The sequence below is a fragment of the Pantherophis guttatus genome, chromosome 7, assembly GCF_059756535.1.
Source record: "Pantherophis guttatus breed Tessera chromosome 7, ASM5975653v1, whole genome shotgun sequence".
NCBI lineage: Eukaryota > Metazoa > Chordata > Lepidosauria > Squamata > Colubridae > Pantherophis > Pantherophis guttatus.
Genome location: NC_142069.1, coordinates 18,319,202 through 18,347,195, shown reverse-complemented (window position 1 = coordinate 18,347,195; position 27,994 = coordinate 18,319,202). Strand labels below are relative to the sequence as shown.

The window sequence follows — 27,994 nt, the reverse complement described above, 5'->3', positions numbered from 1 at the left end:
GGAGCCCCTCTCTATGAGAGCGTACCGGCCGGTGGGAGGCTATTGGTGGTAGTAGGCGGTCCCGTAGATAACCAGGTCCTAAGCCATGGAGCGCTCTAAAGGTAGTAACCAAAACCTTGAAGCGCGCCCGGAAGACCACTGGGAGCCAGTGCAGCTTGCGCAGGAGAGGTGTTACATGGGAACGCCATGTCGCTCCCATTACCACCTGCGCGGCCGCACTCTGCGCCAGTTGGAGCCTCCAGGTGCTCCTCAAGGGGAGCCCCATGTAGAGAGCGTTGCAATAGTCCAGGCGGGAGGTGACAAGGGCATGAGTGACTGTGCACAGGGAATCCCGATCAAGAAAGGGACGCAAATGGCGAATCCAGCGAACCTGATGAAAAAGAAGTATTTAGAAGTATTGGGGTAATGTTTTCCAGCCAATGAAGACATTGAGCTTGTCACCTGGAGAGCTAACAGCCCTGTTTGAGACCCAAACTCTGCATGATGGGGTGAGCTCCCGTTCCTGCCCCAGCTCCTGTCTACCTAGCAGTTCAAAAGCATGCAAATGTAAATAGATTAATAGGTACCATTTCTGTGGGAATGTAACAGCATTCCATGCACCTTTGCCGTATAAATGTGCTGGCCACATGACCATGGAAGTGTCTTTGGACAATGCTGGCTCCCTCAATCAAAAAATGGAGGTGAGCATCGTGCCCCAGAGTCAGACACGTCAGTCAGTCAGACACCTTTACCTTTTTACAAACAGAAAAGAGCAAAAAAGCATTATTAGGTTAGATCTGCATCTCTGGAATATGTAATCCAATAGTGAAATTTCTCAAGTATCTGTAGCTCATCCCAGGAAAATAATAGCTTAAAGCTATTATAAAGCTTCCCTCTATATTATTCTCTCTATAGCAATTCGTTTTTTGTGTTCCTTGCCAGAGGCAGGTGGGAGTATACAGATTTGATACTCATATTCATAGATGTGTTTGCTATTTTTCATATCCAATTATAGCCCTGTGTCCTTAATAGACCTCAATTTATTGTGTTTTTTTATCCTTAGGTTGCTTATATCAGTGATACCAAATGCATTAGCTGTGGAGATATGCTTTTAAGTCTTCAATATGTTTTGCAAAGCAATGGAAGAGCCACTAAAGAAAGCCTCATGAAATAATTCTTAGGATCTTGATTCTCTGGCTCTAAGTTTAATACCCCTTGATGTATGGCAGTCTTAGATTTTGATCCACCGCAATTAAAATGGGAAGGTAGTTCACAAATGGGAAAACTCCATGAGTTTTCAAACTGGCTTGCAGTGAATCAATATGAGCTTTCTGTGGTTCCTACTGTGATGTTTGGCAATTCAATTCTAAACTGTTCAAATGAACTTTCATGATTGGGCAAAAAGTAATGTAACCAAGAGATTTCCTGTTGTGATGAGCTGAGATGTGAACCAGACAGTTACGAAGAGCATGTGATGAATGTTTTAGAATCTGGGAAATAAGTCAGTCAACAGAAGTTGACAGACAGTATGAGAAGAATTTAAGAGGTCCCAAACAAAACAATGAAAAACCATTGAGATGATATCCATATTTTTCATGTTTTTGTTAAATATAGTTTCTGGGAAGATGTATAAAGTATTGAACAAATCTAATATCCCTTTTCACAAACAATGGGAAGAAGAGAAATTCTGGATATAACAAATACATAAGAACTCAGACACTTGCTGGCTTCACACAATATAGTTCATTGTGTTGTCTCAACTATATTTAAAGGCTTTAATCACTTTCTCTGATTTCTTGGTTCCTGTAATGGTTGCCATATCTTGCTGGGGTTAACATTGTAATCTTTGCTTCCTCTTCAGTTTGCACATACTGTATTACCAGACCGCATAATATTGGTTTTTAATATAAAACATAAGTAGCCTAGCTAGTCCATAAGAAAAACAATCCGATGTTTATATGTTCTGGCACCATTTCCAGTGCTGAACGGGAAGAGGGAACCCAAGGCCTGGGTTGCTGAAGAACTCAAGATAACACAAGTATCATGATGAATTGCCTCTCTCGCCACTATCTGTCCTGTCTGAATGGGACAAGAGGTTCCCTGTGTAAATATACAGTTTCTATTACTTTAAATAGCTTTGTATTTTATTGTAATTGTGGTATCTATTGTTTATTATTTCTCTGAGATCTCCCCTGTGGTGATTGTTACCAGGGGTGAAATCCAGCAGGTTCTGACAGGTTCTGAAGAACTGGTAGCAGAAATTTTGAGTAGTTCGGAGAACCGGCAAATGCCACCTCTGGCTGGCCCCAGAGAGGGATGGGAATGGAGATTTTGCAATATCCTTCCCCCAGAAGTGAGGAGGGAATGGGGATTTTGCAGTATCCTTCCCCTGGAGTGGGGTGGGAATGGAGATTTTGCAGTATCCTTCCCCTGCTATACCCACCAAGCAGCGCCCACCAAGCCACACCACGCCCACCAAGCCATGCCCACAGACCCGGTAGTAAAAAAATTTGGATTTCACCACTGATTCTTACCCTCTGTGCTAACCAGTTAATATTTTTTTTATCAAAATTAAATAATTTGAGACCTCTGTATTCCTTAAGTTTCAAATTTAAAGAAAGATAATATACGAGTAATACGTTTTCACACTTTCTTCATGTGCATACTTTGTATTTTCTCCAAGAAGCTCAACGTGATGTAGATCTACACAGTATGCTAAGCTATCATGTGCTTGACTTAGCATAACATGTGAACACAGCCATTGGGACTGATTCAGTAATCCAAGATTAACATGAACTCATCCAGTATGTGCTGAGAACTTGAACACTAGGGCCATGCTGTTTTTGGATCCAGTCTCCTAAAAATGTTTCAGAACATGCAGGATCCTGAACCTACAGACAGTCCTCAATTTGTGACCATTCATTTAGCAACCATTCAAAGTTAAGACATCGCCGAAAACAATGGCTTATGATCGGTCCTTGAACTTAATCATTTCGGTATCCCAACAGTCATGCGATCGCTATTTGGGTTCTTGGTAACCAGAATGTATTTATCATGATTACAATGTCCTGGGATTGTCATTTGCGACTTTTCCATTGACAAGCAAATGGGGGAAGCTGGATTCACTTAATGACTGTGTGTGATTTGCTTAATGACTGCAGCAAAACGATCATGAAATCACATGTGGCTCACTTAATGACTGTTTGCCTAGTGATGAAAGTTCTGGCCCAATTGTAGTCATAAATTGAGGAGTACCTGCAGAGTCTCTCTGCAACATTTTAAAGCATTTGTGTGTCTCTCCCCCCCCCCCTTTTCCGGATCAGGCAAATTCATATTTGGAATCAGCTTTTGGGGGTTGAATCTGAAGCATTGTATAGTCCTATTGAACTGGCTGTTTCTTCCTTTGAAGAAACATGTCGATTGTTTTATTTTGTGTTTCTTTTTGCAGGTTTCTTACTTATTCCTACCTCCTGGCCTTCAACGCCTGGCTTCTACTAGCCCCGATTACGCTGTGCTACGACTGGCAGGTTGGAAGTATTCCTCTGGTTGAATCAATCTGGGACCTGAGGAATTTCGCTACCCTGATCCTGGCCTTCGTGATGCTTCTCCTTTGTCTACATTGTTTTGTAGCATTTAAGGTAAAAAAGCTTTTTTCTACACTGAGGTTTACCTTTGTGTTCCAAACACATGTAGTACCGTGTTTCCCCGAAAATAAGACCCTGTCTTATGTTTTTTTGAACCTCAAAATAAGTGCTTGGCCTTATTTTCGGGGAGGTCTTATTATTTTGGGGCGCGTGGAGCAAGATAAGGTTCCTTTTGCCATTTTACCTGATTTCCAGCTCTGCATTTAAATATTTTTGGGAAGGGCTTATTTTCAGGTGAGGCTTATTGTAGCACATGCACTCAAAAGCCCGATTGGGCTTATTATCAGGAGATGTCTTATTTTCGGGGAAACAGGGTTTGTTCTTTATATGGAAGATGTTGGCTAGACAGACCCTTGGTTCGTGCTAAACCATGCTGGTTCATGCTGCCTTAGCATACTGTATTAGTATAAACATTATATTTTATAAGCCATGATTTATGATTTACTGGTTTGCCCCAAATAATTGTAGATTATTCAAGAAATCTCAATAAATTAGGGGAAAGGAACTCCCAACGAGTTCTTTTTAAAAAAAAAAAATAAGGAGAGGAATAGGAATAGGAATGGGAAAGCAAATACATTTAATTTTATGTTAATTCCTCCTCCTCCTGCATTATGGTGGTGTGACTTGGAGTCATGGAGATTTGCTAGGGTGAAAATGATAGCGCATGTTTATTTATCCATTTAAGTGAACTTTGGCAGAACCCAACTCCATCGTGATGCTGGGTGGCCTACTATGTAAAAATAATGTAAACACGACCAATACATAGAACTACAGCAATAGAAATAAACAAACTAGCAATCCAGACAACTAACATCAGTATTAATCCATTCACATACTCAAAGGAACGGAATAATACCTTTCTTCTTTGAAATAAATTTGTCAGAATTGCTTTGATAGAGGTTGCTTGTATCAGTTTTTATGCATCCATAAAAGAGGACCCTGTGGATGTGATATTTCTGCAAAATCAGTTTCAATTTTTCCTGGACTTCTAGCTGTTGGGTATTGGGGCGAATATGTTAGAATTTTGCTTGGCAGGAACATTTTTATTTATTGTTGTGTCTAGGATCCTTCTTGATTACTTAACCCACTGCAATCTTAATAGAAAACCTGCAAAAGATCAACTTGCTCTTCCTTAGGATCCCTCCATAACCAAATTTGTATAAAATTTGTATAAAGGAGTATAAAAAGAGAGGTCTGCAGATGGAATGAGTGGGTTAAAAAAAGAAGTAAGAATAGTGTATTAGGATGTGCCTAAGGCTTCTTAATGTATCATAATGGAAAACTTGGACTTTCCTAGTTTCATCTATTTCTGATGGTTTTTTTTTTACTAAAAGATCTTTAAACTCTTCAATCTTAATCCTTTTTCTTGTAACCTTAAACTTATTTGTTAAGAAATCACAAAGCAAGTGCTCACCGAATGTTTTCCATTGTTAAAAAAAATGCATGTTATTTAGAAAACATCTGACAATTTAGCCTACACACTGAGTGCAAACACACTCAGAATCTAGTGTTGGCAATGAAACTTGGAAGATGAGCTATGTGTAAATTTAATCATGAGTACTTTATAATGCTCTAGAGACTTGGATTACACAAAGTAACCCAACTAGCAGTTGGAAATATTATGAGACTTTACTGTGAAGACAAAGGAGTTGCTTGTTCTTACACATGTTTTTTTTTTTTTGCTCATAAAGCAAAATACTCAGGTGGCTTTTGCTATCTGCTGTGTGGGAGAGTGGGTTGTGTTTCCAAAGTATTTTATACCTTGTTCCAAAATCTGCTATTTTGCCTTAAGCTCCAGTTGGAGAGGTGCCCATATAAATCAAATAAGGAACAATAACATTTGTGCTTCCCCCCCCCCCCCCAAGGAGGCAAATCTATATACACTACAGTATGTTTTTTTTTACAAAACTGTATTTCACTGAATTAGTGTCATTCGTTCTATGGCAGATTTACAGATGCAAACCTCCCTTTCCCCATTAAAAATAAGAATTTGTTCAAAGTTAATCTGCTTCTGTTTCTGCATCTCCGCAAGGTCTATAGAGTAGGAGGTGTAGTTAGAAATATAATATAATGCTTTGTTTGAACTATATGTTTGAGTTTTGATCAACCATTGTTCAAATACAACGGAAGCTCTAATTAAGCACAATAGGCTTTCTGAATCATATTTTGCCATTTTTCCAAGTTGGAGACAAAAAGATGTGGTTTGACTGACAACTCAGGGACTGCAATTATACATACGGATTTAAGCGTACATCACAGTTAACTGGTTCTCACAATGCATTAAGTCATAAATGATGTTTTACAAACCATAGCAGCTGGATTCACACATCGCGTTATGCCAAAATCAAGGCAATCCCATTATCCCTTGGTGCTATGCCGAAGAAAAGATGCATCTCCGTTTGAGGATATTATCCACTTAGTCATGTGTGACTCTTGGTGATAGTATGGGCCAAGTGACTCTTTCCACATTTTCCAGTCTTGCACTGCTTCTTTGAGTTTTCTATTCTGGCTGGGGTCAGCTTTGATGGTGTCCAGGCATTGTGTTCTTTGACAGCCTGGTTTCCTTTTACTGCTAACTTTTCCCAACATAATTGCTTTCTCCAGTTTAGTCAGAGTACTTTCATACCTAAAATTGTGTAAAGAACTCGTGGTTATACACTGTTCTGCTATAGCTCTACTCCAGTTAGGTGAAATTAATCATGCAAGCTATCCTTATATTTTAAAGAACATCCAGATTTAGTGCTACAAAGGACCATTTTTTAAGAGTTTGCGGACCAATTAAATATTTCTTAAGTTGTACACATGAGAAATTGTTTCCACACATCTTTCAGCTCTGCAAAGGTAGGACAAATCTCCATCTGGGATAAATCCCATAATGCTTGGGGCATATCATGTTTATGAATTGAGAGAACATGCATGGTATGAAGTTGGGGGATTTAGATAGGATATGTCTGATGAAACAAACAAAATGTTACTTACCAAGCACATCTAAATTATATTAAAGCAAGCAAAATATCTTTACAATCCCCAAGATATGTCACAACTTTTGAGTACCCCTTGAGTACTTTGGAAATTGAAAATTGAAAAATTTGACATGCCCTAGGAACAACCAATGCATTATTTCCCATGTTTCAAGAATGCTCTGATCCTTTCTCCTTCTTAACGATCTTACATTCAGAGTTGATGTTTTATGTTTCATTGAGCATTAGATGGGCCACAAGGCAAAGCAAGGAACAGCCTGCTTCTGTGATTCCCATTACAGAAAAATCATCTGGGTAGCTGTGGTGTAGCTGCCGAACTTTCATTTGTGTGAAGTGGTTTTGTCATGTATTAAAGTGAGTAATAAGGAAAAGCAGGAGTATGACTCCGGAATAACGAATGGAACAATTCACACAGTTAAACTGACAAATTGAAAATGTGCAGAAAGTTATTCCAGAGAGTATTCAGCGTGGATGATTACAGCTGGGTAATTGCTGAACCAGATGCGTAACTCTGCATGGAGTCATTCTGTCCATGCTCTTAACTTGTCAGTGCAGTTGTATGAATTTTTCTTAAATCAGAAGGGACTGATTCAAGGCATCAGTCTTCCTGTATTTTTCATTCCATTGGTGCCAGACAGGACTTTTCTGACAAGAAAACTTAGGTATGGAATCCTTCTACAATGAGAGACAAAGATTCCTATTTATGCCATTTGCATTTTTCTGATTCAAGATGGGATAACTCACCACGGTCAACTTGTAGCAGGACAATTCAACAAAGGCAAAAGTTAAGTTTTGCCATCAAGAGCCTGGTGGCTCAGCAGACTGATAGCATTGTGATTAACACCAGCTGTCTGCAATTACTGTAAATTCAAATCTTACCAGGCTCAAGGTTGACTCAGCCTTCCATCCTTTCTAAGGTAGGTAAATTGAGGACCCAATTTGTGGGGGCAATAAGCTGACTTTGTATAAATATACAAAAGTATGAAGGCTATTGCTTAACGCATTGTAAGCTGCCTTGAGTCTCCGGAGAAGGGCGGCATATAAATCAAATTTAAAAAAAAAAAGTTAATTTCAATGGAATGGTGGCCAATAATAACAAAAGAAAGAAAGTCAATCCAGAAATTACAAAAGTTACAATAATTTCGATGAAAACGTGGTCACCCATAATAATAAAAGTAACTGAATGAAAGAATTAATACAGTTTTGAATTGTTCCTTAGTGACTTGGCCGTGGCAAGTTGGCCATAGCGAGTTGGCCATTGGTGACTTCCCTAGATCCTTTCTGATTAGCTCTCCAGAAGCAGCTCCTATTTGAGAGAATGAGAGAGACCATGTGTTTTGTTTAGTTGTCTGAATTGAGGGGCAGGGTATGATTGCCATCAAGCCATTGAAAGGCTGTGTTCCCTACTTCTCCCTACTAGCACTGATGATCCTACCTAGTTGGATAATGAAACGTCTGCAAGAAACCCATGCTCAGAGAGCACCAAGGACCTCTCGTATAGAACATGTCTACTGGATTGATTCCTTTCTACCAATAGACTAATGTGATACCAATTTCTTGTTCACTGGTAATTTGGATAAAAGTGCCTATAGTCAAGGCTATGATTTTCCCAGTTGCAATGTATGGCTGTGAAAGTTGGACCATAAGAAAGGCTGAGCGCCAAAGAACTGAGGCCTTTGAACTGGTGCTGGAGAAGACTCCTGCGAATCTCTTGGACTGCAAGGTGATCAAACCGGTCAGTCCTAGAGGAGATCAAACCTGACTGCTCTTTAGAAGGCCAGATCCTGAAGATGAAACTCAAATATTTTGGCCACTTAATGAGAAGGAAGGACTCCCTGAAGAAGAGCCTCTGGGAAAGATTGAGGGCAAAAGAAGAAGAGAACAGCAGAGAACGAGGTGGCTGGATGGAGTCACTGAAGCAGTAGGTGTGAACCTAAATGGACTCCGGGGGATGGTAGAGGACAGGAAGGCCTGGAGGAACGTTGTCCATGGGGTTGCGATGGGTCGGACACAACTTCGCAACTAACAACAAAAACAATTTGGATAATTGCATTGCTGGAAAGGGTTGAATAGAAGACATTTCAGTTATGAAGATGGATGGCTTCATTTCGTTGCTGAACATTTCTGCATTTATGTAGATTAGCTATTCTCCCTCCCTCCCCTCTAATTTTCCGTCTCTCCTTTTGTTTTTCTTATGCTGTTCATGAAACAGACATGGACTGTTTTACTAGAGGGGAGGAAGCCTAGAAGGGAAAAACAGCTTTCCACTATTATTGCCTTGCTTGTTTCAGAAAATTATGGTGCTCTTGTTGTGGGTATCATTTGTTCTTTTTGATGTCTCATTTCTCATAATGAGGGAAACACACCGTTCATTTCCCCACAGCCAGCGTAGGCATCCTAATTAAGCTATTCTCCGAAGTTCCATTCCTTCTTTTCTATGGGTCACAATTCTTGAGAATACTGTACATAATTTCTTTCCAACTCATAAGAAGCAAAGAGAACAAGAATGACAAGTTTTTTAAAAAAAAAAAATTCTGTGCTTTGGTTTCCAAACACTTTTAAATTAAATAACAGGTTAAGCCTAATGTATAAAATAATTAGAATATTTTGCATAATAATTGTTAATTAATTCCACACCTGCTACTTAACCATTAAGTTGACATTAAGTTCTAGTGCAAACCTCTACCTGTGTCTTCAGAAACAAGCTTCCAAGAAATGTGTATCAGATTACAACCTAAGTTCAGATGATGTACAGGTTGTCCTCATTCAGTGACCATTCAAAGTTACAACAGCATTGAAAAATGTGACTTATGACCAGTTCTCACACTTACGGCCATTGCAGCATCCCCATGGTCATGTAATCAGAATTAAGACACTTGGCAACTGGCATGTACTTATGCCAGTTGCAGGGTCCTGGGGTAATGCGATCACCATTTGTGACCTTCACAGCTTACTTCTGATAAGCAGAGTCAAAGTGGGAAGCCAGATTTGCTTAACAACCACACAATTTACTTAACAACTGCAGCAATTTGCTTAATAACCAGGGCAAAAAGGTTCTAAAAGGTGCTGCCACTGATTTAACAACTGCCTTGCTTAGGAACAGAAATTTTGGCCTCAGTTGTGGTCATGGGTTGAGGACTACCTTTACAGGTAGTCCTTGACTTATGACCACAATTGAGCCCAAAATTTCTGTTGTTAAGTGAGATGTTTGTTAAGTGAGTTTTGCCCCATTTTACGACCTTTCTTGCCACAGTTGTTAAGTGAATCACTGCAGTGGGTAAGTTAGTAACATGTTAAGTGAATCTGGCTTCCCCATTGACTTTGCTTGCCAAAAGATTGCAAAAGGTGATCACATGACCTTGGGATATGGCAATGGTCATAAGTATGAACCAGTTGCCAAGTATCCGGCCTGGCCTAATTTTCCCCCTCTTTTATAAAAGATTTTTAAAATTTTAAATATCTTTTAGTATTTATATATTCAATTTTAAATTGGTTTTAAAAGTTTGGGGTTTTAAATTTGTCGGGGCCAAAATTATTTAATTTGATTTTATTCTATTTTTTAAATTTTGTATTGTATGTGTTTTTATTGTTTGGCTGTGCACCGCCCTGAGTCCTTTGGGAGTAGGGCGGTATAGAAATCTAATAAAATGAAATGAAAATGAAATGAAATCTGAATTTCGATCACATGACCATGGGGCTGCTGCAATGGTCATAAGTGTGAAAAACAGTTATAAGTCACTCCCCCCCCCTTTCAGACTTGCAACTCATGAAATTCAGCCAAACATTATTTCAGCTTTTTCCAAACTGGAATGCTGCAGATATGTTGAGGCAGTAGCTCTCATTTATTTATTTATTCATTTATTAGTCATATTTCTATGCCGCCCACTCTCCGAGGACTCTGGGCGGCTTACACCAAAGACAGTATACTAAATAGCATATTGCCCCCTAACAATCTGGGTCCTCATTTTACCCACCTCGGAAGGATGGAAGGCTGAGTCAACCTTGAGCCGGTGAGATTTGATCCGCTGATCTGCTGAACTAGCAGTCAGCTGAAGTAGCTGCAGTACTGCACTCTAACCACTGCGCCACCTCTGCTCCTCATGTTTCTCAGTCAAAGATTGTTCTGGCTATGTCAGGGCTGTCAAACTCCCAGCCCGAGGGCCAGATGCGTTACATGCTGGCCATGCCCACGCCCGGTTTAGTGAAGGGGGAAAAAGTCCCGATATGTCACATGGCGCCGCCCTGACGACATGAGTTTGACACCACTGGGGTTATGTATTTTGAAAATTACATACCTGGTTTACTTGGAGAATACTTGCTTAGAAAAGATTTTAGTGCCTTAGCACAACAGGGGTCAGTTTCATTTAAGGTGGCGGGCTTAATATAGAACAATTGTATGCAAAATTGCCTCTTCTCAAAAACCTCCAGGGGACGCAGTGGCTCAGTGGCTAAGACGCTGAGCTTGTCGATCGAAAGGTCGGCAGTTCAGCAGTTTGAACCCCTAGTGCCGCGTAATGGGATGAGCCCCCGTTACTTGTCCCAGCTTCTGCCAACCTAGCAGTTCGAAAGCACATAAAAAATGCAAGTAGAAAAATAGGGACCACCTTTGGTGGGAAGGTAACAGCGTTCCGTGCACCTTTGGCATTTAGTCATGCCGGCCACATGACCATGGAGACGTCTTTGGACAGCGCTGGCTCTTCAGCTTTGAAACGGAGATGAGCACCGCCCTCTGGAGTCGGGAACGGCTAGCACATATGTGCGAGGGGAACCTTTACTTTTAAAAACCTCCAGTGTTGGAGCACCCACAATTTCTGCAGGCAAGTTTTTCCACTGATTAATTGTTCTAACTGTCAGGAAAGTAGTACTAACACTTGATCTTGATTCTGCCCCTCTGGGATAGATCATCTTGCAAGTCTGAAACTCTCCCCTCCTTTGCTTTACTCTCCTTTTGTAGTAAATTTTGTTTATTAGACTGTTGCTCTTCATCCTATCTCCCAATGTCAACCCCCACATGCCATTACATGAAAGGCAAAAGTCTTATTACTTTTTCATGGACCTCCCTCACACAATTAGATTGCAAGCCCTCATTAGTTTTAATTGATGAAAAATTCTGCTTCATGTAACTGTTCTAAGGACTCTCAAAACAAAGGGAGAATGAGAATTAAACCATGAACTATGATTTAATTAGAACTCATGAACTGTATGCAGGGAGTTGTTCTTATTTGGCAAAAAATGTGGATATACTGGCAGAAGAAAGATGGAAAATATCTTCTGTAGACCCTCATCGATGGTAATTATTATACTCAGGTCAACTCTTCCTTGTTTGTAATGAAGGGTTAATGAATTGGAGCTTGAGCTCCACAAAGTTTGTGGATTGTGCAGTTGCACAAACCATGGTGTGGGCCTCTACTTCAGTCAAATTGTTCTTATCTGGATGCATCAAATTTTGCACTCCAATCAGAAGCACTGAGGCGCATCCAGGTTGAAAGGATTATCTGGTGACTTCATTGTTGTCCTAGGGATGTCCAGTTGGGGGCTCCTTTCATATCTCCGGCAGGAGCTGGAGTGAAGGACGAGACCTCATCCCTGCCCCATGGCAGCTCTCAGGTCTCAAACTTGAGCTTGCTAACCTCCTGCTTAGCGTTCCAACCATATGAACCACTGTGCTCCATCAAATGAGCTGGTTGCAGGGGTGAAATCCAGCAGGCTCTGACAGGTTCTGGAGAACCGGTAGCGGAAATTTTGAGTAGTTCAGAGAACCAGCAAATACCACCTCTGGCTGGTCCCAGAGTGGGGTGGGAATGGAGATTTTGCAATATCCTTCCCCCAGGAGTGGGGGAGGGAATGGGGATTTTGCAGTATCCTTCCCCTGCCACGCCCACCAAGCCACGCCCAAGCCACGCCCACAGAACGGGTAGTAAAAATTTTTGGATTTCACCACCGGTTGGTTGCATTCTACATTTGACTGTCCAGAAGTAAATTGAATTCTTTTTTGTTTTGTATGAAAAAATATTTCACTTTTCATATGAAATCATTTTTTACAAAAGATCCATTTTGAATGTTTGAGTTATTCAAAGTCCCTTCCTTACATTTCCTGAAGCCAGTTTGATTTGCTGCTGAGGTTGGTATTGTTTAGAGTTTTTTGCAGTGCTGCTTCTGAATCTATTGCATTAGTATTTGCTTCAGGAAGAGAAAGCAGTATAGTAAATCAAAACTCTCTGGCTGGCTAAAAGGATATTGCTGTTTAAACTATGTGTTTGATCTGTTTAATTGCCTTAAAAGAGAACAGGAAATGCTTGGATAATCTTTTGCCATTGTTTATTGCAACTGGAGAAGATGCAAGTCTTCACTATTGTATGTCTTCAGATAGAGTAACAAACCCACAAGATTAGATTCAAACAGTTTTCCCCTCCATTATGCTTTCTGCCTTTAATCAACATTATTTCATATTCATGTGTATGTACAACTTCCGTTCCATCGTTTTCCTTTATCTTCTTATGTAGGTTCAAATAAAAAAAAAAAAAATTAAAAACGGTTAGGAAAAAAGACTGTCTCTTCAGTGTTTTATCTCAATAAGGCTATTATGTCATTATTCCCATTTTGTTCAGCAAGATTGTCAAGTATAATTAAAACCTGTAAGGATTAAAGTTTATAACATCAAAGCAATTCTTTGTAGAACTGCTAAAAACAAAAAAAAGAGACTCCACAATCCAAGAATGAAGTTAAGGCTCTGATGAATTGATGCAACATATATCTTGATGAGAAGCTGATGAGATATCATAGTAGAATATTTTCCTAACTGTTGACAATTTACTGCTGTTTTGACACTGAATGGATAGAAGTATCTGCCTTGTAGTAAGGCTGCCATAAAGAAGAGGTGGTCAACTTATTGTCCAAAGACAAGAAGCAATGGATAGAAACTAACCAAGCAGAGAATTAACCTACCGTGTTTTCCCGAAAATAGGACATGTCCCGAAAATAAGCCCCTCCTCTCTCTCTTTCACACACATGCACATACAGGTTCCTCACCCCCAAACCTCCCAAGGCAGCCATATCCCTGCAAACTCTTGTGCACCCCGCCCGTTTCGTCGCCTGCAGCACCAACCATACACCTCGAGCACCTGCTCCTGCACCATGGTGGCAGCCCACCCGCTCTCGCCTGTGCCTAGGTGCTGCGTCTGCATAGCCTGCGCTACTGAGCGCCCGCCACAGCAGCCTCACTGCAAGCATCGCTGCCTCGGGGCTTCCTTGGCAGGGTGGCCACTGGCGGCAGAGAGGCCTCTATGCGTGCTGGGCAGTTGTGGAGGACTACAATGGCAGGCCTGGTGCGTCCCATATCTGGGTGCAGGTCTCGGCCGGGATGGCTGAGGCGCTGCAGGTGTTGCTGCTGCCGCTGCTGCCTGTGGAGTCCCGGCGGCCCCCTGCAGCCAAGCTCAGCCACGGGCGAGGAACGTTGGCCATGGCTGAGCCGGCCGAGCTGTGTCTGTGAGGGCTGTCCTCGGCACAGCTGCCCAGCGTCTTGCTGCCAGGCAGCTGGAAAGAGTAAACTGGACCTGCAGGAGGAAGGGAGGGCAGGCAAGTGTCCCACGAGGCTCCCTTCCCCAGGAAGAGTCTGGCCTGATCGCCATCCAGTCCGGTGACTCCCAAGGTGGAGGGGCTCGCTGGTGAGTGCTCCAGTCAGTCAGCACTTGGGTGGGGGGACTGCGGGGCAATCGGAGTGGAGAGGAGCAGGGGGGAAGGGGAGGCCTCTGGTGACTGTCACCATAGAGTAGGAAGCACACTCCCAGAGCAGCCGCTGCCCTGGCTGGGGTTTTGGAAGCTGCAAAGGCAGAGTTTGGGGGAGAGAAAGAAAGAGTTCTGCTGCTTCTGCTTTTGGCTGCATGCAAGGAAAGCAGCAGAAGTCTTTCTTTCTCTCCCCCAAACTCTGCCTTTGCAGCTTCGAAAACCCCAGCCAGGGCAGCGGCTGCTCTGGGAGTGTGCTTCCCACTCTATGGTGACAGCTGGAGCTGGACCCTGCAGGGAGAGCTAGCCCAGGCCGTGGCTTCCGCATGGGTGCTGGTGGTGGGCGCCGGCAGCATTGGCTACGAGCTGAAGGACCTGGTGCTCACCAGCTTCACCCACATCGACATGGTGAGGCCTGGGAGGCGTGTGAGCGGGGTGGGTGGGGACAGGCACTCACGCAGCTTGGTGCCTTTGGGCCGCTCGCGTACTACACACACACACACACCCTGCGGGAGGGGAGGGGCTTAATGGTAGCATGCGAAGGGAGTCTCTCTCTGCCGGACTTCCGGCTGTGAGTGTCCAGGCCGCCCAGGGCCTCCTGCACCCCTGAAATAATAAGACCCCCCGATAATAAAGCCAAGCCCTTATTTCAGAGTTCAAAAGAAAATAAGACCCTGTCTTATTTTCGGGGAAACACAGTATATAGTTTTCTTGGTGTCAGAATACAAGAGAGAAGGATTTTTCAACTGCCTTTCTCTAGTTTTTTAAAAATATTATTATTATTTCCAAGTCTAAAAATTTAACCCTAGTGGTCCCCTGTCAAAATATTAACCTGGACTGATTCTGCTTAGGCTTTTCAAGATCAGCCTGCTTGGTTACTTGGAGGACTACATAAACCATTTTTTATCACAACAAAGAAGTTGTTTGTTGTTGTTTTCTTCTAGGATATCTTTCAACTTCTTAGTCTAATATTTATTATTAATATTGGAGATTTGTGTTGCAGTTAAGCTTTTTTATGTATATATTTAATAGATCTGTGAGTGTTAGTACTGTGTGCCAACGATGAAGTGTGGAACAATTCATCTTGGAACTTTGAGGGCTATAAAATGCACTGTAGGCTGAAAAATGCTCATAAAAACAACACTGTACAGTTTCATTTTCAAACTGCTTAGTGATGCTTGTCGCATCTTAGTTTTATTGGGCATCAAATATGTGTTGGAGTTCTCAAGAGAAGACCTAAATGTTCAAGAAGAGGATTGATCGTAAGAAATTCCTGAACTAATAATCAATTACAGCAGACTTTATCAATCCCAAGGACAGCTTGTTAAGTACTGTGGCTGAAAAATATGAATTTTGGATTGCCGTTAAGGCAGGTAGTAGCAAATTTAGCAATGATGAATTGATCATTAAGCCAGCAACTAAATATTCTAGTTCTGTTCTCTGCAGGGGCAATTGAATTGCATTTTCCCCCCAATATCTTTTATTTTATGAACAGGAGGGTAATTTTAGGAGAAAACTGTTGCTATTGTTTGTAGATGTTTTTTTCTGAAATTATGTGGATGTAAGTGTAAAATTCAGTACATGCAAACCAAACTTAATTTATTCTTCTGACTGTGGCAATTTATCCCCACAATTCAGAGTGTGTTGATAAGAAAAATCAACATGATTGGATAAAATAAAATTGCCTGAGTTTTGTAGACTTTGAGAATCAACTAAGGAAGAATATCATTGAAATGTATCTTGTAAATGAAACTGCTACTTGTTTTTCCATTCCAATCCTTCCTGCTTTTCCTTAGATATTTGGACATGTTGAATTTCTCAGTTCCTTTCAGTGGCATCTGATGAGGTATAGCAGGAAGAGGCCATTCACATAGAATAGCTTTTCTCAATGTCGGCTACTGTAAAACATGTGGACTTTAACTCCCGGAATTGAATATGCTGCCTGTGGAATTCTGGGATGCACGGTTGAGAAACATGGAAAGGTTGACTTAGAGTGATTAAATAAAAGTCTGTATTCTCTCTCTGGAGATATCCCAGGTTCAGTCTATTTACTCTGCACAGAATTTGAGATCTAGACTCAAAGTAAGAGAGCCACCTATTAAAAATTACAGTTTGATGATGTGATGCAGATCTAAGTGTCAAACATTAAAAGGAGTAGGAAGAAGAAGATATCTAATTCCATCCAAAATTAGCTTTGTCCTTCATCAAGTGTAGTAATGCTTGTAAACACAAAATAACAAGTGTGTAGTCAATTTGTCTACTTGTGTTGTACTTCAAATCTCAGAATTCCTGTTTTAAAAACCAAATACAGCCAATAAGGGAGAATATTTGTAGAAATGAGGGGTCCTTGGTGCTCTCTGAGTTGGCTTGTTTTCTTGCAAACGTTTCATTACCTAACTAGGCAACATCATCAGAGCTAGTAAGGAATGTTGTTTGCTGTCAGTATATATTCTTCTCTGTCTGTGTGGGTAGGGATGTTCTTAAAGATTCTTTGGTTGGGCTGTTTCCTGATGGCTCTTTGGCAGTTTCTTGATTGGGGTATTGCTTACTTAATTGTTGATGTGAAGTTAACCTTTGAGTTAATCTATGCTGATCTGAGTGCTGATGACTGAATACTAAATGCAGCACTATATAAAAGCAAACCAAATAAAACTATATTTCAGAATCAGAATCGAGCTGGAAGGGATCTTGGAGTCCCCTGCTCTAGCAGGAGAGCCTATATCCGTGATGGCGAACTTATGGCATGCATGCCACAGGTGGCACGCAGAGCCATATTGGTGGGCACGCGAGCGTTGCCCTAACTCAGCTGCAGCATGTATGCACATGCTGGCCAGCTGATTTTCGGGTCTTCTCGGCCCACCAGAAGTCGGCAAACGGGCTGTTTCCAGCCTCCGGAGGGCCTCCAGTGGGGTGGGGAAGGCCTAGAAAGCCTCTGGAGCCTGGGGAGGGCGAAAAACGGGCCTACTGGGCCCATCGTGCCATCGCGTGCCAAAAGCGGGGGGAGCACAGGGGGGGTGATGCACATGCGCAGGGGGTCAGGGCACATAGAATTATGGGTGTGGGCACGCATGCACGCGATCACCCCACACTCCCCCCGCTTTTGGCACGCGATGGCAAAAAGGTTAGCCATCACTGGCCTATACTATTTCAGACGGAATGGGACTGCTTGGCCACCAGGGTTCCACCTCCGGTCATTCACTCCTAACGTTTCTCCTCGGCCGACACGCCCTTAACTGTTTCCCCGGCCAATGGGCCCCAGCCCCTCCGTTCCAGACATTGTCATCCAATGGGCTGCGCTGAAGCATCTGGGACGGAGGGGCTGGGGCCCATTGGCCGGGGCAAATAGCTAGGGGCGTGTCAGTCGAGGAGAAACATTAGGAGTGAATGACCGGAACCCTGGTGACCAAGCAGCTGTGGCCAAGGGTACGAGGCAAACAGTTCTAAACCCATTTCAGATAAGTGGCTGTGCAGTCTCTTCTTAAAAGCCGCCAGTGATGAAGCACCCACAACCTCTGAAGGCCAGCTGTTCCACTCTTTAATTGTTTTCACTGTTAGGAAGTTTCTCCTTAATTCCAGGTTGCTTCTCTGCTTGATTAGTTTCCATTTAAATTATTATTTTTAAACAAGTAATTACAAGCAACAAATATCGGTGTACATAAGGCATAAGGTAAATCATTGATTTGCAATCATTTATTTAGTGATCGTTCGAAGTTACAACAGCACTGAAAAAAGTGAGTTACGACCAGTTTTCACACTTATGACTATTGAAGCATCCTCACATTCAGGTGATGAAAATTTGGGCACTTGGCAATGGGCATGTATTTACCTCAGTTGCCGTGTCCAGGGGTAATGTGATTGTCATTTGCGACCTTCTCAGCTGGTTTTTGACAAGCAAAAACAATAAGGGAGGCTAGATTTAACCACAACTTTATTTACTAACATTGTGTAACAACCTTTACAAAAAGAAAAGAAAAAGAAAAAAGTTTGGGAGGGAGTTACTTAACAATTAACATTATTGGCTTTGCTTAGCAATGGAAATTCTGCTCTCAATATTGGTCATAAGTCAAGGACTGCCTGTATTCGGGGCTGCCATGTCTGTGGTGCAAAAATTGAGCCACCCCTAGATTCAGAAAATCTTTGCTCCCATCTAGGGGTGGTTCAGATTTTTGCATATGAATAAGCGCAACTACTGTAATCTCGGAACTGGATCTCTGATCTTGCCTGATTTCGGCATTCTTTTTCACATGTGTATCTTTAATTATTATTTTGTTGCAGAAACTGGAACACAGAGAAATTCTAGTTGGGCTGTTGTTCCTGATTTTCCCCTTCATACCTGCTAGCAACCTCTTCTTCAGGGTGGGATTTGCTGTGGCAGAACGCATCCTGTATATGCCTAGGTAATATTCCTACATTTAATTCTTCTATGGTACAATACTCAAGCATGAGTTTTGAAATCATGGTCTTTTATTACATTGGTTCTCCACAAGCTACCACCAGGGGTGGGCTTCAGATCCTTTAGCAACGGGTTTGCTGCCCCGTTGCTGGGTGGGCGTGGCCATGGTGGGCATGGCCTAGTTGGCTACCTGCACCACGGCGGGGGGGCATTTTTCACCCTCCCCAGATTCTGGAGGTTTTTCTTGAGCCTCCGGGATGGCGAAAACAGCTTCTCCCGGGCTCCGGAGGCCAAAAAAAGGCCCATTTCCAGGCTTCCGGAACCTCTGGTAGGCCCATTTTTTGTGCTCCCAGACTCTGCGCAGCCCCTGCACTTACCTGGAATGATGAACAGGCCGCATGAAGACTCCTGGGAGGGGCGGGGCGGGGTGGGCATGGCCAGCCAGGGGTAGCATTTGGCAGTTTGCTGAACCCTGGTGATCCTTGGCTGAAGGATTGCCCGAACTCTGCTGAACCCCCAGGAGCCCACCCCTGGCTACCACTTCTGAAATGTTCCAAGATGTAAAAAAAAAAGAAAGAAAGAAAAAGCAGGTAATAGTAAAACCTTCCCCAATTTGAGATATTTTGTTCTGCGAACCCCCATCCTCTGCAGCCAGATAAATCAAAGTATTCAGAGGAATTGCTGCAGGCTGCCGTAATAATTTCTTTAGCTTTATGTGGTGATTTCATATAAAGCTATTTGTATATTGCTTCTTGTCCCAAAGGTGCTTTTTTTTCCAAGAGGCAACTGGACTTTCTTGTTTTTCTTTGAAGGCGTTTCGCTTCTCATCCAAAAAGCTTCTTCAGTTCTGACTGGATGGTGGGGAATGGAAGGATTTATACTTCTTGCAGACAGCTGGTCATTGGCATTCTTTTAGCGAGTCATTAAGGCCACCTGGAGGTTTATCTATGTCAGGGGTGTCAAACTGGCAGCCAGTCAGATGTGTCATGCGCAGGCCACGCCCACCTCAGCTCCGTGAAGGGGAAAAACATCGCAATATGTCACATGATGGCAATGTGACAAGGCAAGTTTGACACCTGTCAAACCTATCTCATCAGGATCACCTGAGTGGTGCAAATGGATATGGAGCCTTCTTTGAACTGTTGAAAGGACTGTGTTGTAGACTGGAGATGGATGATATTGTATTCCCACCCTCTGTCCTTCCATTCCCCACCATCTAGTCAGAGCTGAAGAAGCTTCTTGGATGAGAAGCGAAACGTCTTCAAAGAAAAACAAGGAAGTCCAGTTGACTCTTGGAAAAAAGCACCTTTGGGACAGCCATGACTGAGAATCTCCATAGACATATATTACATCTTCTTTTTAAAAAATAATCTTGGCTTACCAAGTGTTAAAATAATCTATAGATTAAGTTTGAGATGACCATATTCTCTGGGACTTTACTGAAAGAAGTTCAGCTGCATACCTGGACACTAATTCTCAAAAGACCCATCTGAGTTTTCAGTTTGTAAAAACCTGATTTAGACAAACTTTTCTGGATGGATAATTATTTTCTACACTATAAAGCACCCTTCGCTGACAAGAGTTCAGTATAAAATCAAAGATGTTGCCTTGGGTTGTAATTATTGGCTTATTGTGCATGTAATGTGCGTGTATTTAAAAGAGAAGATAAAAACCAAACTAACCAATTTAAAATAAGAAAGAAAAAAAGAGAAACCAAGAAAACCAAGAAAAGAAATAAAAAGTTGAGAAAAATAGAAAAGAAAGAATAGATACAAAGAAGTGGCTTTTGATATTCTTCACAGCAATTACAGGTTTTATCAGGGTTTGTTTATATAGAAAATGTGTGAGTGCACAAAGACCCACATACACAGAGAGCCTACTAAGGAGGAATTGATAGATCTAGGACTCTTTGTCTACCACCAAAAAAATCTGCCAAGTTAATAAAATCCTAGACATGTAATCCTAAGGATGGCAGGGCTGACTCTCTTTCATATTTTCTTGCCCAGAGCTTATTAAGCTTTGGTTGTTTGATCTACTAATGAAAGCCTGCAGTCCTGCTTCATAATGTATAATAAGACTTATTTTTCCTCATGCTTCATGCTGTGTAACAGTTTTATTGAGTGACAGAAGTGTAGCTATCCTGGCAACTTGGCAGCATGCGTCAAAAATTCTTACTGATTCCCTTAACAATTGGCTCAAGATACCTGGTGATGTTTAAAAGGAAGAAATATACTTTCTTCTAGGAAGGGGCAATGTATAGAAGAGAAGGCTAATTCAGAGTCACTTCTTGTGGTTGTCAGCCTCCCCTGCTGATAAGCAATAAACCACTCATCTATAGTTTATTTAAAGAGGAGAGTAAAATGAAAACAAACAATGGCTGCAATTTGAGATAGGATCTGACAAAAAAAAGAGTCAGATGTTATCTCAAATTGTACTTATTGCCTGTTTTTATTTTGTTTAAAATTATCATCTGAAGTCTCTCTTCCTTAATTTTTAGCATGTAATTTGATTCTGAATTTTCAACTATAAAAATTGTTCTGTGGATTCAGTACTGTAATTTAAATCTCATATGAAAAAGTACAAGGTCTAATCTGTAAAATGAGGTAGTTCTTGTGATTTTTAAAAAAACTTTGAAGGCCTTTCTGGTACATATTCTAGTCAAAAAATAGGAACATTGGGAGAACTAAATATGACTGCTTTCCAAAATACATAATACTGCTAAATAATCTGTCATGTTTTTAAACAATGGTGTCTTGAATCCCCTATCAAGACAATGTAACCCTTGGCAAATGAGAATTCCTTCTTCTTCTTCTTCTTCTTCTTCTTCTTCTTCTTCTTCTTCTTCTTCTTCTTCTTCTTCTTCTTCTTCTTCCTCTTCCTCTTCCTCTTCCTCTTCCTCTTCCTCTTCCTCTTCCAATTCTAATTCTAATTCTAATTCTTCCTTCTCCTCCCCCCCTCCCCCCCCCCGTACAGGTAGTCCTTGACTTGCAACCGTAATGGAGTCTGCCCATTAAGGCTGTAAGTCCCAATGGTCGTTTATCATATCACCTATTTGATCAACTGGATTTTATGACCAATTTTTTGAGGCAGTTCTTAAGTGACTGCTGCAATCGTAAATTGACTGCTGCGATTGTTCAACAAACAACAAATAGTTCTTCACTATGGGCTATTTATGCCAAAAAATGGATGTAAATGTCTGTTTTCTGCAAAAACATTTTAAAATGTAGCCAAGTGACTGTGGGATGTGGCAAATATTCATAAATTTTTGACCGGGGGTAAAGCAGCTAAGCAACTGGTCATAAGTCAAGGACTTCCTGTAATGTTTAAAAAGACAGAACAGAGGTTTTGTATGTTAGAACTATAGAGTTATTTCTGTCTCTGCAAAGCCACCAATATCTGGACAACCACTGCTACATAACAAGGATTTTAGCAATTACGCAGGGATATATGCGAGACCGTTTTTATGCGACTGCCCAGGTTTTACAATCCTAAGCATTTTTATAAAGAAATAAATTTCCATTTTTTAGACCATGAGGATAATGATCTGAAAATCCATTTAGGATCCAGCTTTCTCAAGGCAGATGAGATATTTCCCCAGGTGATACACAAGGGATGAGAAATTTTACAATAGGGGATGATAATTATTGGTCACTGTTGCATGTTTCAAAGCATCAGCAAAATTCATGCATATTATCTGCTATTCCTCAAGGAATATTGCTTACAAGTCACAGTATGTTGTTATGCACCTGGCTAGAAGCCAGGAAACTCTTAAATTCTAATCTCACTTTAGGTATGAAAGCTGGCTGGGTAACTTTGGGCCAGTCACTCTCTCTCAGCCTATGAAGCTGGTTGGTCAATTCCTATTCCAAAAAATGGATCAACCCTTGGTTAATCTGGAAAAAGAAAGCAGACTCTGCAGTTGTTAGAAAAAAAATAAATAAAAGAAAAATGAAAAGGTTTTTGCTGTCATTTTACTTCATCTTGCCAATAGTGTAGGTTTCTCTCTCTCTCTTTCCCTCTACTACAAAGCCCAGTATTTATTTTAGACAAGATATTATGATTCTCTTGCTTTTAGTGTTATTTCCCTTTCTTTAATTTTCTGTTCATGAGCATTATTTGATGCTCTTTATGCCGGGTTTCATTCCATGCTATTTTATTTAATGTATCAATCTTGAAGAATTTCTATTGCTTAGGCATGGCAATTGGTAATCATAGAGACAGAACAAAATCCCTATGTTTATTAGACTTCATGCCGGCACAGCTTCCTTTAGTCATTTGGTTCCTTCTGTGCTCAGTAACCTCCTCACAGCAGAATCTTCCCTTAGCACAGTTTGCTAAAAAGCTTTATTGCAAAGTAGAAGAAGTCACGGTTATGCAAATGATTCATTCCGACAGATCGCAGGAAGGTAACCACATACGTTATAGTCAGAGCTATCAGTTTCCCAGTGGTAATATACAGTTGTGAGAGTTGGACCCAGTGGTGGGATTCAACTGGTGTAACAACCGGTTCGCTGAGTGCGCGCACAGTGCATTTGAAAACAGCTCTAAAACTTACCTTCTACTGCATCTACTTACCCGGTGAGTAAAACAGCTGAGCGTGACAATCCGCTCTGCTGTGCCTATCAACTGGGCTTCAAACAAAGGAAATATAGGTTGGTATAGTGCAAGGGCGGACGGGCGGGCCCAGCTGATTGTCGGGGTGAACCAGTTTGCTCTCAGCTGATTGTCGGAGCTACCAGTTTGCCCGAACCGGTCTGAACCAGTCCGAACTGGCTGAACTCCACTCCTGGTTAGACCACAAGGAAGGCTGAGCACCAAAGAATTGCATGCTTTCGAACTGTGGTGTCTGAGGAGACTCTTGAGAGTCCCTTGAACTGCAAGGAGATCATCAAATCAGTCAATCCTAAAGAATCAGCCCTGACTGTTATTTGGAAGGATAGATACTGAAGCTGGAGCTCAAATATTCTGGCCACCAAATGAGAAGGGAGGACTCATTGGAAAAGATCTGATGATGGGAAAGATTGAAGTCAAAAGAGAAGGGGAGAGGATGAGATGATTAGCTAGTGTCATCGACAATGAACATGAATTTGGGCAAACTCCAGGAGACAGTGGAGGAAGGGTGGGGTGGGGTGGCGGGGGGTTGGTGTGCTATGGTCTGTGGGGCAGGGGTGAAATGCTACCGGTTCGGCCAAATCGGTAGCGATGATGGCAGGTGGTTCAAAGAACTGGTAGCGACGGCAGCGCGAGGCTCCGCCCACCTACCCGGTCATGGTTACTTCCTATTTAATGTGGTTTTAACCAGGAAGTAACCTGTTTTTTACCCTCTGCGCATGCGCAGAAGGATTTGTGCATGCGCAGAGGTCCACATGCACACGTGATGCGCGGGCAAGCGAACGAGCATGCGCGGTTCATGCACTTCCGAACCGATAGGGAAGGTAAGTAGATTTGTGAGCCCCCTGCAGTGGGCTCACAAAGTGTCGGATATGACTTAGCTATTGAACAACAACAAAGCCACATAATGTTTGCCTATGTGTCAATTACAAAGGTTTAAAAATGGGAAGAGATAGATACTAGTAAGGAAAAGAATAGTAATAATAATAGTAATACAATCTTAGTAAATTATTTGACAGTGTTGTGGGAATTAGTTGTTAAGCAGAGTGATGGCATTCGGGGAAAAACTGTCCTTGTGTCTAGTTGTTCTGATGTGCAGCGCCCAACAGTGTTGTTTTGAGGGTAGAAGTTGAAATAATGTATGTCCAGGATGTGAGGGGTCTGTAGATATTTTCACAGTTCTCTTTTTGACTCGTGCAATATACAGGTCCTCAATGGAAGGCAGGTTGGTAGCAATTGTTTTTTTCTGCATTTCTAATTATCTGTTGAAGTCTGTGTTTGTCTTTCCTATTAAAATGAATGACTTTACAGCTGCCTAGGTTTGTCAAGATACTGTTGTGGGCAACTGCACTTACAGTAGCCTCTTTTTTACATAAAATTCATTTTGCCTCATCATAGATTTCCAAATGGCTGATTACAATAGTTTTAACAGGTCATGTAATCAATTTAGCGGGTCATATAATCAATACAGGTAATCTTTGATTTACGACCACAATTGAGCCCAAAATTTATATTTGCTAAGTGAGAAATTTTCCAAGTGAGTTTTGCCCCATTTTATGACTTTTCTTGCCACAGTTGTTAAGCGAATCACTGCGGCTGTTAAATTAGTAATACGTTGTAAAGTGAATCTGGTTTCCCTGTTGACTTTGCTTGTCTGAAGGTTGCAAAAGGGGATCACATGACCCCGGGACACTGCAATGGTCATAAGTATGAACCAGTTACCAAGCATCTGAATTTTGATCACATGATAATGGGGATGCTGCAAAGGTTGTAACTGTGAAAAATGGTCATAAGTCACTTTTTTCAGTGCTGTTGTAACTTTGAACGGTCACTAAATAAACTGTTGTAAGTCGAGGACTACCTGTATAAAGTGTTACAAGGCTGTAGATTTGTTTATTTAGTTCATATTTAGTTTATTTAGTACATAGCTCCAGATGGTTTACGTGGTTAAATGTACTAGCTGTGATCTAGTCTTGTTTTGATAAATATAATTTCACCAGCCTGTTTGATCCTTTTAAATGGGTTAAATTCCAGAGCTTGAAGATTTGGAACTTCTTCTACAATACTTTCATTTTCTGTGCAACTGCTTTGGGGCAATGAATTTCCATAAGCTATTTTTATGGTGCCTGAAAAAGCTGTTTCTCATTGTCATTCCTGAACCTACTGCCAGTCACCTTAATTAGATGATCCTGAATTCAAGTATTGTGTAATTGGCAGAAAGAAATATCGTTCTCCCAATCTTCCATGTCACTTGTAATTATATAAAACTCTCATATTCTCTCCCCCAGAGTCACTTGTTTTTTAAGCCACCTAGAGACACTGCCTCAGCCTGTCAGTCACTGTCAAAATTAGATGTTCTTCAGGATTAACTGCTCAATACAGACTACTGCCATAGAGTACTTTAGTCTGAGGTGACTTTCCTGCCCCAAGGCGGGGGCAAACTACCATATTTTTCGGAGTATAAAATGCACCTTTTTCCCACAAAAAAGAGGGTGAAAATCTTAGTGCGTCTTACACTCTGAATGTAGCCCCATCCAGCTGCTCAATCAGAGGTTTCAGAGGCCGAAAAAAGCATCAGAAACGAAGCTTCAGAAAAGAAGCCCCCAAACAGAGCTTCAGAAAAGAAGCCCCCAAACAGAGCTTCAGAGGCTTTTTCTGAAGCTCTGTTTCGGAGGCTTTCAGAGGCAGGAAAAAAAGTAAGGCAGAGAGCTCACGATCAAGGAACCTGTTGCTAAAATTCACCTCTGGGAACAGCTGATTGGGGGTATTCCGGGAGGCCAATCCACCCGCCAATCAGCTTTTTTAAAATTTTCCTCCCCAAAAAATAAGGTGTGTCTTATACTCTGGTGCGCCTTATACTCCGGAAAATACGGTATGTCTGTAGTTCAGAGGTCGGATTCACTTACCTTCCCTACCGGTTCGCAAATGTGAGCACCTCTGCACATACGCACAGCCTTCTGCGTATGCGCAATAGTCGCACATTACGTCCGGGTGGGTGGGCAGAGCCTCCAGCAGTCGCCGCTACCGGTTCACGCGATCCAGACAGAACCGGCTGAATCCCACCACTGCTGTAGTTCCATAAGAGGGCAATTCAGCTGCTAAACAAGGAAGAAATGCCTTTGCTTTCAAGGGATACTTCTCAAGTTAGCTCTGTCTGGCATTTACACATCCCATCACTGACCAGCAAGGAAAGAACAATTTTGGTGTTATCAGGATTGTTGAGGGGGAAGCTTTTAGGAAGGAGGGGCTTTAAGCTACTTTCTGGAAATTTGTGGGGAGAAAAGGTTAAAATGAGGGGTCCATGTTGCTCTCTGAGCTTGGTGGTTCTTTTTGCAGATGTTTCATTAGCCAAGCCCAGTGCACCGATGATGTTACCTAGTTTGAGTAATGAAACATCTGCAAGAAAACAACCAAGCTGAGAGAGCACCAAGGACCCTTCATTTCAACCCTGAGCTACAAACATTCTCCTCTAGAGGTTCTTTTGGAGAACTTGGTAAAGAATGATGGGAAGAAAAGCTTAATCTTGAATATCTATACAGGGACCAACTCACTAGTTAGTACCAGGACCATAAGGTTAAAAAGATTATTAATTCCTGCTATTCTACATAACAGAAGAAGAACATAATTGCTTCAAAATCTAAGGGACTGGTTTGGACAAAACTCAGCAGCACTTTTTTGTGCAATTGCTGATAAAAATAGGATCGCCAATACGATTGCTGACATCCGATGATGGATATGGCACAACAACAAGAAGAAGATTCTTCATAGAGCCATAATTAGGTAGTCTAGTGTTTGGGGAGGGGGCAAGGGAAAGAGACAGTGAAATGTGTCTTGATATCAGCACACAAATAACTTACATACTTTCATCAGAGGTGATAGTATCATTATAATCATTTACATCAGGGGTGTCAAATTGGTGACCCGCGGGCCGGATGCATCACATGTAGGCCATGCCCACCCCAGCTCCACAAAGGGGGAAAACATCGTAAAATGTCACGTGACGGCAACGTGACGCGGGGAGTTTGACACCCGTGATTTACATGAAGTGACATATGGGTTATGATTTTGATGTCATCACAACTTCACATCACAGCAGTGAACTGGTAACAGGCTTGGGAGAACCTTAAGGCTGGGGATGCTACAAAATATCATCATCAGAAATGTTCAGGATTATTTTAGGACTTAAGGCACTGGTGTCAAACTCGTGGCATCACGTTGCTGTCACGTGACGTTTTGCGATGTTTTTCCCATTTGCGGAGCTGGGGTGGGCGTGGCCTGCGCGTCACACATCTGGCCCGCGGGCCACCAGTTTGATACCCATGACTTAAGGAAAAGCATTGCATTATTTTAATTTCAATGCTGGGTTTGTTGGACTTTACTAACTCTGCTTTATTAGTTTTTTTAAAAAAGCTACTTATGCCCAGAAAAAGCCCAGAAATAAAAATTAAAAAATTTAATACTATACTTTTGTGTACTTTTGACTATGTTTAATGCCAGTATTGGGTCTGAATGCATTTGTGCACCATGCTAAACCATTGTTTGTTGAACAAATCATAGTTACCTGATTTAGCTGTAAAATGATAAGTTATAAACTATGGTTACAAGCTACAGTGGATAGATTCACACATCTCACAAAATAATGCAAAACAAGCATATTAAGCACA

General features: G+C 41.7%; 1 protein-coding gene across 4 annotated transcripts in view; it reads left to right on the top strand.

Annotated features, from left to right (window-relative positions):
* TMTC1 (transmembrane O-mannosyltransferase targeting cadherins 1) overlaps positions 1-27,994 on the top strand; it is a 168,062-nt gene that overhangs the window by 61,010 nt on the left and 79,058 nt on the right. For all 4 annotated transcript variants that reach the window (XM_060694491.2, XM_060694493.2, XM_060694492.2 and 1 more), the window contains 2 exons: positions 3,428-3,617; positions 18,602-18,723. In XM_060694491.2, coding sequence (XP_060550474.2) covers positions 3,428-3,617; positions 18,602-18,723 — 312 coding nt within the window. The remainder of the gene's footprint in view (positions 1-3,427; positions 3,618-18,601; positions 18,724-27,994) is intronic.